General features: G+C 52.6%; 1 protein-coding gene, 2 long non-coding RNA genes and 1 other non-coding gene across 4 annotated transcripts; 2 read left to right on the forward strand and 2 right to left on the reverse strand.

The window, feature by feature from the left end:
* Positions 1 to 462: 462 nt before the first annotated feature.
* On the forward strand, positions 463 to 580 carry LOC136191677 (5S ribosomal RNA). Its single transcript, XR_010670908.1, has one exon. It is a non-coding gene; the product is annotated as a 5S ribosomal RNA (ribosomal RNA).
* Positions 581 to 647: 67 nt separating this feature from the next.
* On the forward strand, positions 648 to 1,966 carry LOC136190955 (uncharacterized). The gene is made up of 3 exons (XR_010670687.1): positions 648 to 896; positions 952 to 1,100; positions 1,153 to 1,966. It is a non-coding gene; the product is annotated as an uncharacterized lncRNA (long non-coding RNA).
* A 1,123-nt stretch (positions 1,967 to 3,089) lies between these two features.
* LOC136191432 (kelch-like protein 17) lies at positions 3,090 to 4,850 on the reverse strand. The gene has a single exon (XM_065979756.1). The coding sequence runs from the start codon at positions 4,848 to 4,850 to the stop codon at positions 3,090 to 3,092; it is 1,761 nt and encodes a 586-aa protein (XP_065835828.1).
* Positions 4,851 to 6,341: 1,491 nt separating this feature from the next.
* LOC136190944 (uncharacterized) lies at positions 6,342 to 7,123 on the reverse strand. Its single transcript, XR_010670672.1, has 3 exons — positions 6,916 to 7,123; positions 6,614 to 6,792; positions 6,342 to 6,556 (listed from the first exon to the last, which is right to left on the reverse strand). It is a non-coding gene; the product is annotated as an uncharacterized lncRNA (long non-coding RNA).
* Positions 7,124 to 12,460: the final 5,337 nt, after the last annotated feature.

A 12,460-nucleotide genomic window follows, 5' to 3' on the forward strand; every position in this document is an offset into this window, starting at 1 on the left:
CTTCAGGAACGCATGTGGAGGCGAGGATACGAGCTACTCTAGACATTCACAATGTTGCTGATAACCTCTTTCGTCTTTGCCTGAGTCAGTTGCGGGGGAAACCGACGACCCCAAGTTATTTCTACCAAAAAAACTTACTGAAGCACACGCGATTTGGAGTTCGGACGGCGTTGCCTATGTGCAGAAGGCGCCTCGGCTAATTCCAGGAGTGAATAGACACGCAGAAAGCGTGCTAAAACGTCGAATCGGTCCGAACGTGTGGCGATGAAATCCGGGCTTTTGCCTTTTGAGCTACGGGACTACAATGTACGATCCGACTCATTCGCGATCTTTCAGAAGCTATTGTGCGTCATAGAGAGACGAAACAGACTGGTACGCGTTGTAACACTCGTTTTTTTAGTAGGCAGATGTCGTTCCTCGTCTGCTGCCGTCATCTCCGCTTCCTATATCTAGACTAGGGTTATCTACGGCCATACCACGTTGAAAGCACCGGCTCTCGTCCGATCACCGAAGTTAAGCAACGTAGGGCCCGGATACTACTTGGATGGGAGACCGCCTGGGAACACCGGTGCCGTAGACTTTTCTTCCTGTAGAAATTTTATTTCAGCTCACCTTCATTTCTTATCTTCAATAGCCTGCAGCTTCTGACGAGTACTGTAGCTGGCAACGAATACAGTAGTAATTCTATAAGTTTTTGATAGGCTGTTAATGTGCATGCTTGCGTGCTCAGCGAATGCAGGTAAAAGCAATGTTTTGAAACGCAGGTCCTTCATCTTTTCTAATTGACAAAAACAAAAATTGAAATGATACAGTTTCAAGTGTGACACACTGTCTATGGTATGTTTGACGTCTAAAAGAGCCAGCCAAAGTCCTGTTTCACCAGGGAGAAGCAATAGGTTTAAGATATGTTGGTCCGAACACAATCTTAGATGTACCGTGTAATTTTGATAGGTTACACTGTTCATCTAGAATCTTCTTGATGGCCTTTACTGGTATTATACGGACATCATCATCATTTGGATCTTTTTTGGGGTACCGTAGAAGAACCTTCTCGACGTCATTTGGAATGCGAGAAAAAACGTGTTGAATTCGTTTCTCAAGTAATCGACTTTTACTTGAGAACTCCAAAGTTCCAAAGACGCGGTCGTTTAGAATTTGGCGAAATGAAAAGTGACTCCACACGTAACTCAGAGCGCGTTTTTTCAGACGAGGCAACTTGTAGCTTTCGGCCAAGGCAATTGAACTCATATCAAAGTCGCTTTTGGTAAGCAAAGCTTTCTCGCACGTTCTTTTTATTCCTAGCATGAGGAACTCTTCAGCAAGAGGTAAGATGCGGTTAATCACACGCTCTAAGAATATTTGATACTAGATCAATGTTCCCATTTTGTAATTGCTTTATTGCACTTGCCAGTTTGACTCTTGTGCGGAGGATACAATACCAGGAACAGGTCAAGCACGTCAGTGGCTGTTTTTCCTTTCAGGGTCGCCGTCTTTGTCTTCCCTTCTGCAAATTTGGCCTCAGCGAAGAGGGTTTCGAAAAAGGGCGAGGCCACGCTGAGCACGCTCTGATGAACGTGAAATACACTTACACTGTCCTCGACGATCAACGTAGCGTCGCTGTTCTTCCACGGTTTCTTAAAGTCGGGAAAAGAGATGGAATCATCACGATCAGAATCGTAATCGCTCATTTCTGCGAGTACGCGTAGTAAGTGCAGGTGAGCTGTATCGCTATCTATTCATTTACGACCTACATGATGAGAAGTCTAAAGCAGCGTTTTCTCCTATACTTTATTTTTCATAGCTGTGGAGCAGACGGTGTAGACATCATGTACTTTGGCTAACACTACCGTAATTGATTACGTTTACTGAAACGATTCCTATCTCTCTCTCATATGAGATGGTGCTCTGTTTACGTTTTGAATCCCTAGAATTTTCATCAGTGGAGTCATTATGTAGGGGGAGGCCGTAAATAAAAAGAGAGCGATTCAGCTCATGTGCAAAGAGCTATCCCTACTTGTAGCAATGAGCGATTATGATTCTGATGGCAATGAATCCATCAGTTGGTCAATCCAGCACGTGAACACGCTGAACGAACCGCGCGAATAGAACGGCTTCAGAAGCATTGGCTGCGTTCCAAGAATAATTTTCTTTCTGCAAGAAGGAATCCCTCAAAGAGACATCAATAGCTGTATACACTCCCCCCCCCCCCCCCCCCCCTCTCTTCAGAAAACTTTGTTAGCATGAACTACGTTTGCTTCTACGTCAATTGGGCCCATGACCTCTCACTTACAGTATTACGGTCACGTGCAGGAGACACAACATATGCACAGGGTTCAGCTGGAAGTAGAAGAATGAGCCGTCGCCAGAGAGTGTTTCTTCAAGAACTGTAATAAGAGGTAGTATCAAAATATCAATTATTTTATTAATTAAATCAAAACGATTATTGACATACCTGCTATTGGCTTTGGCTTCAATGCCACTTTGTTTCCACACGAGTCTCTGAATCTTCCAGTGACTTTCAAGCCAATGAAAATTTGCAGACTTTCAAATGACGACCCTGTTGATCCTACAGAAGAGAAGAGCATAACTATAAAAACAACCATCAGATTGGAATATCGTACCTGATATATGAGAGCTACTGTAGGTGATTAGCTTTTTTGACAAACAGTCTTCAATCGGTTTTATTTCAAGACAAATATTGAGACTGCATATAACCCGGCCTCACTTCGCCACTGCAAATTAAAACCATATACATGTATATACGGTACACATCTACTTGCTTCCATAAGCTGCATTCGCAAACATTGCTCCAGGTTTTCTTACGGCATTCCTTCGACGTCTGTGAGATAAGTGTTGATCGAATGCACATAGAGTTTTAGTCAATTAAGTTCTTTTGAAGAACATGAAATTGGAAAGAGAATATATTTAATTAATTAATTAATTACCTTGAAAACACGGCAGGCGCTTCAACCTGTACATTAGGAGACAAACACGGACGCTCGCTACCAAACAAAGAAAATAAATGTTATTGACTCAACCTGATCGAGAAGACAAAAAATCAACATCGTTCATTTCGCGTTCAAACCTTACTAAACAAAGTTCAACATCAAGTTCCTGTCCACGACTGCCCAGTCGCATTTATCAGGAAAATTCCACTCACACTTTCTCGCATCCCACTTCTTGGAACGCTCGTCGTAGACGGCAAGTTGTTCCTCGCGTTGTTTCGTACCCATCAAATACATTCTATTGTTATCAGGATCGCCAGCGAGTCCACAGATCCCCTCAGAGAAATCAAGGGCATCATAGCTGAATGGAGAGAAATTCTCCACTAAAGAGAAGCGCTCATTGGCGTCGAAGACAACAGCTGTAGAACTTCTCGAATCAGGAAGGATGTATAGTCGCTCTCGCATAGACGCGTAATGGCAAAAATAGGGATCCAAAACCTGGTTGTCGTTCCAAGCTGATATAATCTTTTCGTACAAACCAGGAAAAGACTTCTTATCAAGCCAACGGTTCTCCAACGGATCGTACTGCATATAACCTATTTCTCCTTTTCCGAAACCTGCGTGACCAATTGCAAAAATATGACGATCTCGTGAGAAGAGAACGTAACGCGTGGAGAAAAAATGCAAAGATTGATCGCGAGAGGGAGATGCAACAGGCGTCCACGTTCCTCTCGCCGGATCAAAGACTTCGCACTCGACGCCAAAGCGCCACGCCAGACTCATACCGTAAATACGATTGTCGTGACAAACTATTTTGTAGCCGTCTCTTGGACGAGACATAGGCGTCACGTCATCCACCCATCGCCGTCCCTCGACGTCGTATCGTTGAACGACGTCAGTGCAGCCATACGTTTTGCCATGCCGTTCGCAGACGTTGTTTCCGCCAAGCGCGTAGAGTTCGTCGAACGACTTCACAATCTTATGTCGACACGTTGCCGTAGCGAGAGAAGGAAACGGCGTCCACGAGTCGCTGTTAGCGTCGTACGTTTTCGCCTCACAGGTAAGCGCCCACTGTTGTGTCACCTGTATTCCGCCGGCAAAGAGTAAAACGCCTTCGCATCCGACTCGACGTCGATAAGAAGATGATGTCGACAACGACGACTCGTAGTGCGACACCAAGTCGAGATCGGAAAGCACATCAATCGATTCGTCGAAATCGAGTAGAGGATATCGAATGCACTTTGAAAGTCTCTCGACGACGACGTCATCTCGACGAGACTCTTCGTCGCGTTTGACCCATTGATGTAACAGAGACAGAACGTCGTCTTCCGATCTCACGCCCAAGTCGTCTTGACAAAGAATCCTCTCTAGATGATCGACTGATAGGGCGAGAAATTCCTCGCTGTCGCTCAATCGCACAACGTTGACGGCTGCAATGCGATCGCAGACTCGAATTAGATCTATTTCGTCGTATTGATTGGCTAAGATCGCCAAATCGAGGCAAGTCGACGAGTCCACGTGAAGTCGGAGCCAGTCTCTGCACAATTGCACCAGATGATTGAATTGAAGAGATGAAGCTGCGACGTATAACGATCGAACGCTTTGAACAGACGCCAGACATGCGGCTTTTCCACTGTAGGCGAATTCGATCAATTTTTTCAGAATCTCTCCGTCGACGTTGGGAATTGAGATCACCGCTTGAGTTCTGAACGTCTCTAGACGGTTCTCTGTCAACAGGGAACGGAAAAACGGAGTAGCGGCTGCGAGAGTCATTTGGTGAGCTGGAAATCGCTGTCCATCTTTACTAACAAGAACGACGTCGCATAAATAGTTCGACAGTCGAAAAGAATCGAGATCGGGAAGAGCAGAATAGCCGTCTGTCTCGAAGAAGACCGTTTCAACCATTTGGAACTCTTAGTATCCGGGTCGACAGGAACCCGGATTTCGGTAAAAAAAATGGAACTCTTTCGACACAGAAGGTTATTCTGCTGTGAATCATTTCGATTCCTTTCGACTTTCGAATTATCTATGCGACGTCGTTCTCGTCAGTAAAGACGGACAGCGATTTCCAGCTCACCAAATGACTCTCGCAGCCGCTACTCCGTTCTTCCGTTCCCTGTTTGCCGAGAACCGTATAGAGACGTTCAGAACTCAAACTGTGATCTCAATTCCCGACGTCAACGGGGAGATTCTGAATAAATTGATCGAATTCGCCTGCAGTGGAAAAGCCGCATGTCTGGCGTCTGTCCATGCAAAGCGCTCGATCGTTATACGTCGTGGCTTCCTCTCTTCGTCTAGTGCAGTTGTGTAGAGACTGGCTCCAACTTTACGCCTTGCCTCGATTTGGCGATATCTTAGCCAATCAATATGACGACAATGATGTAGTTCGATGTCCTATCACAGGGACGATTATAGTAAAAAGCTGTTCCCGTAATATAAGCATTGCCATAGCTCTCTGTTCGACTGACTTTTACTCAAAAGGCGAAGATCGGGTGTATGCAGGAAAGATGTGCACGTGATCGAGTCCCCCCTTTTCCATTTCGAAACCACGGCCAGCGCACCTATAGCTAAGCAACGGACACTAGTTATTTGGAGTGCTCCCAACCAGTCAAAGTGGCCGCCTGTCTTTTACGTATTTGGTCAGAATAGTAAATTTGTTGCAACAGCTCCTCGTTCCACCTGAGGGTGAAATATCGTTGCTTATGTGGCAAGATTAGGTAACTGATTATGGGCACGACAACGATCATCAACATGTAAAGTTGGGCTCACGACGTCTGAAGCTGCATGAACTGATGATCACTGCACACAGGAGGCTTCTGGAATAAGTTAGTCTCGTGCTCAGACTTTAATTCTCCCGCCCGGATGTTCCATCGTGGCGAGAGAGAGGTTAGGCGCGAGACTAGAACAAGTGCAGCAAATAACGTAGGTCATGTGCAGTTCGAGGAGGTCTGCTTATTTTTTTAAAATTGTGTAGGCGGAGCCTTCCCACAATCTGAGGATGGCTTCTTATCCCTTCCGCAGCTTCAACGGTGTGCGCCTTAGTATTGAGACAGATCGCCTAAATGCCGCGGTTTTCTGAAATCGCAACAAAACAGCATCGTAGGAGACGTATCGTTTATCAAAACGTATCCCAAACTCTGCCTCCCCATAGAGATGAAACGTGATCTATATTATGACAGACGAAACCACGTAAAGATAGAATAAAAGTAAACGTCCAGAACGTACTCTCGCGATACTTTGCCTCAAGTTTAATCTAGAGACGCACAATGACCGCCTTCACGCGGCCCAAATGATCGCGCTCTAAAAAGAAGAAGAAAAATAGCTGACTCCACACTGGACTCCATGGTGCATGTGAGCCTGCGCGCAATTAATGGAGCCCGCGCGCTGGAGCAACCGTTCAGCTATCGCGTCGATGCTAACGAAATTAAATTCGCATTTGCATTCCCAGCACAATGACACCAAAGACATGCATGAACAAAACTCGATCTCAACACAAACACTTAGCAGACGCAGCACTCAGACATGCAGATTGTCAAGTCTCGACGCGGCTCTCCGTGGAGAGCGTCTTTTCGTAGCCGTCGAGTACGGAAAGAAAACGTCGAACGTCGGCGCTGAGCACACGAACAAAACGATAGGTATATCGTGTCTAGAAGAAGATATTTGCACACCTTTTATTCACCGACTTGAGCCTGAGTTTTGATAGCAACGCCGCGACGTCTTCCTTCAAATCATCTTTGCCGTACTCACCCTCCGTGGCCAAGTCAAACACGCCGTCCATATCCGCTTTATCACGCAGGTCTTCGAAACTGTCAAGATGGCTTTGAATAAACGCGATGGCTTCGATCGGCTTGAGAGTGTAAACAAACCCGCGCCCGACAGGCGGCGCACATGCCGCCCGGCCGACGGCGCCGGGTCACCGACGTCACGGAGAACAATGCAGCGAGTAGGATAAACGGCTGGTAACTCTTACCTTTTCGGAACGTTTAGCCAAAGACGACAGTGTAAACTTTTCTTCAAAGCTTTTAACCGTCCGAATGATAGGCCCCCGGCGACGACGCCGGCGACGACGCCAACCATGCGATACGCTCGCGATCGCCAGCACAAGTAGAATGATAGCAGCAAATTTGGGGCTCATCGTTGTCGCCGCTTTCAAACTGACACTGGAACAGAAACAGGATGTATCCCCATAAATATGAGCGCCGTACGTCTCCTACTGTCCCAAACAATTTCAATAAATTGATTAGATAGGAGGGACAGGGTCACGAGACAGCTCACGAGACGTCACGCTTTCTAAACGTGTGTCAGGACTGCACAAAAATGCATCAAACATGATAAATTAATAAATAATTGTGTCACCTCTGTTTCTTCCGTTGCAGCGCGAGCCTAAAACTATGACTTTCTCTCCTCTCGATCGAACTTCCCGTGCAACGCCGCGTGACCGTCAAGCGCACTCAGAACGTTCTCGACCCACTTAACTGCGCGTTCGACGTACACCCTTTCGTGACGTCGTTTCTCACATCAAAACGCTCCAACGCGCACCGGCCTGCAGCTCTCGTTTCTCGGCGAAAAACCGCCAGACAGTGACACGGTCACCACAAAAAACTCAAAAAACATGATCACTGGGCTCAGAACATTGCTCAACTGCCGAAACGATTCGTTTCATAGTGGAACAGGTGTCACGTGATTATTGTCTAACTGAGCATGCCTTTGAGTGAGACGGAGACTACGGTTTGACATCCACCTATCCCACCCGTATATATCTACACCCTTGCCCTGCAAGGGTTTGGTCGGTGCCCGGAGGTGTCCGGCTGCGTACCCACCGTGGGCGTGGTCACCTGTAAGTTAGGCGTCGCCGAACTAACACCCCAAACACAAGTCGGGCGCGGGGCTATGCGCCGTGACCGACGTCCCCAGACCACCCCACTAAAATCGGTGTAGCACGCGACCAGCAAATCCGGGCCCTTGACCGCATACCAGAGAAACCACAAAACAATAACACGCGAGCGCGATCCAACAAAACGTCTCCGAACGCCCGAACAGACCGAGTTACGCGCATAAATTCCGGCTAAATGCAGCGATCTCTTCTGGGCGGAGCCGGATGTACCGCTGGTACGCGTCGCTCTTCCATCTTCCCAGCGTTCGGATCGTCGAGTCTTCCAGACCGCGCGCTGCTGCTGTCGACGCTGCCCCAATCCGAAAGCTGTGACCCGAGAAGGATCCCGCCCGCACTCCTTGCGATGTCAGCGCCTGGCGAATGCGTAGAACCAACGTCGTCCTCGACAGTGGACGCCCATCGTTATGACGAAAAAGGGGGCCCGACTCCCAGCCGCGACGCACCAGGTACGCCAGAAGCGCTCCCACCGGGCATAAGTCCGAGTCCGTGCGTCCCAAATACACGTCCACCCCTCGCCGGAATGGATCCGTCTTCGATTGTTTTAGGTGAACGCATACCCACGAAGGGGAACTCCAGGAATCCACCGAAATATCCACCGGCGAGAGATGACGCGACGGGTCGAATTCGCCGTCCACCGTAAACTCGCCCGACCTCATGAAGCCAAAGAAGCCACAGCAGCTCGCCGCCCACAGCATTTGGGCGTCCCATGTGTCGCCTGCTCTCTCCCACACCGCCCGCAGTAGGCGCAGTATCTCCGGCGTGATCGGGAGACGGCGGTCCGGCGCTGGGCCGCCCTGGCGCCGTTTTATTCCACGCAGAACTAAGTCCAGTTGCAGGTGTGCTGCCGAGAACGGGTCCCCAACCCGCAGACCACATGCCACTGCCGAACTCCCGCCAGGTAGGATTTAATCGTACTATAAGCTTTTCCCTCGTTCGCCAGGGACGCGCAAAATAACGACAGTAAGTGTTCGGAGGCTGGCACCGGCGTCACTCCCAGATGCCGGCAGAAGCGGGCGAACTGGTTTTCCCCGGAGCGATATGCCTGGCGAGTGGAGTCGGCGATTCCCAGCGCAGCGTAGCCAGAAATTGCGCTCTCCAGCCCTGTGACAACCAGTTCACCCGGCCAGGCTCCAGGAATTCCCAGATCTCCGCCGGCACCGACGACATCTCGGACGCCATCTGCGGGGAAAACATACGTATATCAGCTAGCGGTTGGTTTCTTGACAAGCCGTCCGCCACAACATTCAGCGCGCCAGGGATGTGTCGCGCCCGCAGCGAGAAGGCAAACATTGCCTTCACAAATTGCAAGGACCGCAGCAACGGCATCAGCGACGCGTCCCGGCTTGAACCCGAGTTGACTGCCGCCACCACGGTCGAATTATCCGACTCTATGAGGACCGACGAACCGGTCCAGTCGCGGCCCCACACCGCCGCGGCCACCACCACCGGCGCCAATTCCTTCGCCGCGATCTTTTCCGAGAGCCAGCTGGGCGACCATTGCTGGCTGAACCAGACGCTCCCCGCGATTGCTCCGCAGCCCCACAGACCCGAAGCATCGGTCTGTACCACCACCGACGGGGTTGTCGCAATGCAGGCAAAGAATCCATGCCCGTTCCAACGCTCTAAGAACGTCGCCCACCAGAGCAGATCCGCTCTTGCCTCCGCATTCAGACGGATGACGTGGTGCATCGCTGGCCGTACCATCGATAGGTCGATCAATCGACGGACGAATGACCGCCCGGCCGGGATCGCCGTTGCGGCGTGGTGTAGTAGACCCACCAGCGAGAGTAGGTCCCTCTTAGAGCATTTTTTCCGCGCCTGCCACAGGCGGATCAACCCCCGCACTCTGTCTAGCTTTTCGGCCGGCAACCGAATCTCCTGCTTCTCGGTGTCCAACTCCAAACCGAGGAAGACTACTGGCGTACTCGGACCCTCCAGCTTCTGCACCGCCACCGGTACCCCTAGTTCCGCGCAGGTCTCTAACGCGATCCTGCGATTGCGCTCGCCTGCCGCCGTTGCCGGGGAGCCCAGAAATAAGTAATCGTCAAGGTAATGAACTCCGTCCTGGATGCCCCGGTCCAACATTATCCACAGCAACGCGTCGGCCACCGCCGAAAAAATCACCGGGGCAGAGCGAAGGCCAAACGGTAGTGCCGTGTCCACAAACACGTCGCCCCTCCATGCGACGCCAAGCAAGTGCCGATCGGCCGGATGGACCGGCACCATACGGTACGCGCTTTTGATGTCTAATTTGACCAGCGACGTCCCCTTGCCAAGCCGCGCGCATCGACGAACGGCCTCGTCCAGGCGCACGTATTTCACCGAGCAGGCTGCAGGGGAAATGCCGTCGTTAACACTACCGCCTGTGGGCGACGACAGGTTCACAATTAGCCTCCACCTGCCCGGAGGGCCTGATTTGGGGATGACGCCGAACGGGCTCACATGAACGGCCTCGGGGTGCTGCACTGGTCCGCGTATGGCGCCTGATGCCCGCTCCTCGTCCAAGTAACGCTGCACCACGTTGGGGTGCTCCCCGGCCGACCTCATGTTGTGAGACGGACCCATCCTGCGCACGTGCGAGCTCTCGTGCCCGATCCGGAAACCTTCCGCCAGGCCCGTTACGATGAACTGCGCGAACTCCCTATCGGGGTGCTTCGCCAGCGCTGACCGCCATGCTTCCACTCGCACCGGCGAGGACGACGCACCTGCCCAGTCGGGGAGCGCCGGTGTCCCAGATGCGTCCGCCGTTTCAAGCGATCGCAACCGGGGCAGTGAAACGTGGTGTCCGTTGACCAAGCCACACGCATCTACGAGAGACACGCCCATCACGCGCGTACCAACAGGTTGTTATACTAACGAGTCCTAACCGCAGTAAAACACAACAGACGGCTTCCCGGACCCCGCCCCATGCCACTCCCCGAAAAAAACAAGCAAACGCTCAAACGCAGTGCGCGCAACACAGCGCCCTTATCTAAAGTCCGTAATCCAACGCCGCGAATTTCCTGGCCAGCTGGCTACTGCCCATGCGCCGCTGCGGGCAGCTTGCAGGCTCCCGATTTGTGCCCCTCGGCGCCGCACTTCGCGCAAACGTGCGCAAACACACAGTCAGCCCCGTAGCTGCACCCTTCCTTGCCGAAGTTGAACTGTCGGCAGAATTTTGCGGTTGTTGACTTCTTTGTCTTAAGTGGTTTTGCTTTCGACGGGCGATAAACCACATCCGCTGCCGGGGCCAGCGCGCACTCCTCTGTTGAGTGATCGGCCTCGAGGCAATGATCACACACGACCGGCGTCTTTGCCCCGGCGTGTTTAGACGACCAGAACGTTCCGCCGCATATCGCTGTCTGGAGTGACGTCCAGGCGCTCGACGGGTACGCCCCGGCCTGCATGCGGAATTGCTGGTCGTACGCTCTCCAGCCCGTTCCGCCGCACCGCTGTGCCTCCCGCACCAGCACCCGCAGGTATGCCATCAGCTCTGTGGAGCGATCTGGCTGGTGCGAGAGCACCACCGCGGCGAAGGCGGCATACGCCTGAACCCAAGACAATAGGGACGTCAGACGCCGTATCGGCGAGCGCACTGACTGCCACCCCGCCGCCATATCCCTCTCGCCGTCCCGGCGCATCAGCTCCATATTGTCCGGGAGCAGCTCCGAGAAATCAATATAGTCTCCCGCCAAGATTTTATCGACCGCCCTGCCTGGCACCAGTGGGAGAGCCTCTCCCATAAAGAAGGGGGCCGAGCGAGCCTTTTTTGCCGCCGGAGCCATATCCCACCATCCGGGAGGAGGGGTCCACGCCGGAAGCGTCCATTGCGTCGACGCCGTCCCGCCCCCGGGTGCCTCGTGACCCGCGCCCAGTCCTGGCTGAGGCCCCGCCGTGGACAGGCCAACGCCCGCACCCGACACTCCGGGTGGCGGCGGTTGCACCACCGCCGCGCTGATCGGTGTCGATCCTGACGCCGACGCGAAACGCACCGCGCTCTCGCCTTGCGAGCGTCGACCAGACCCGAAGGTGAACCCGCCCCTTAGCGGGAACTGGGACTGGTCTCCCCTCAACCCTGGTCGAGTGCCAGCCGCCGCCGCCTGTGTGCGGCCCAAAGCCGACAACAGACCCGCCGAGGGCAGACTTCCTAGCCCGCCCCTTCCCAGGCCACCTGTGGGAAGTATGCCAGTTTAGCCCCGCCTCTCGCCCATCCCCCGCGTGCGAAATCGTTCCCGCCAAGATGGGAGGATTGGGCGCCAACCGCTGGCTTGCCCTTGCCGAGTGCCAACGCGCCCATCTGGGACCCCAATACGTAGTGCGTTCGGCAACGCCGCCGCAACTGCTTAACCGACCCCTGCCTACCTGCGCGCGTCGACGAATTTTCCGCCACCACTGACTGCACGAACGCGCGTAACGGAACGCGGCGGCCGTCGGCTGTCTGCAGCAGGATGTCCGATTGTTGAGGCTGCGATCCCAACACTCCCGTCGACGGTGTCGCCGAGGCCGACTGTAGCGTGGGGGCGGGTAAGCTCGTCGTCAGCGGAGAGGACGTGGCAGCGGCCACGGGCGCGGCGGAAAGCGGCGTCGACGTAACCGCCGAAGCCAACGGCGTTGTCCGGGTCTGACTGCGCGTGAGCACTCC

The sequence above is a fragment of the Oscarella lobularis genome, chromosome 9 (assembly GCF_947507565.1).
Source record: "Oscarella lobularis chromosome 9, ooOscLobu1.1, whole genome shotgun sequence".
Classification (NCBI taxonomy): Eukaryota; Metazoa; Porifera; class Homoscleromorpha; order Homosclerophorida; family Oscarellidae; genus Oscarella; species Oscarella lobularis.

What these genes read in the sequence shown, in the direction of transcription:
- LOC136191432 (XM_065979756.1), bottom strand. Translation starts at nt 4,850, where the DNA reads ATGGTTGAAACGGTCTTCTTCGAGACAGACGGCTATTCTGCTCTTCCC.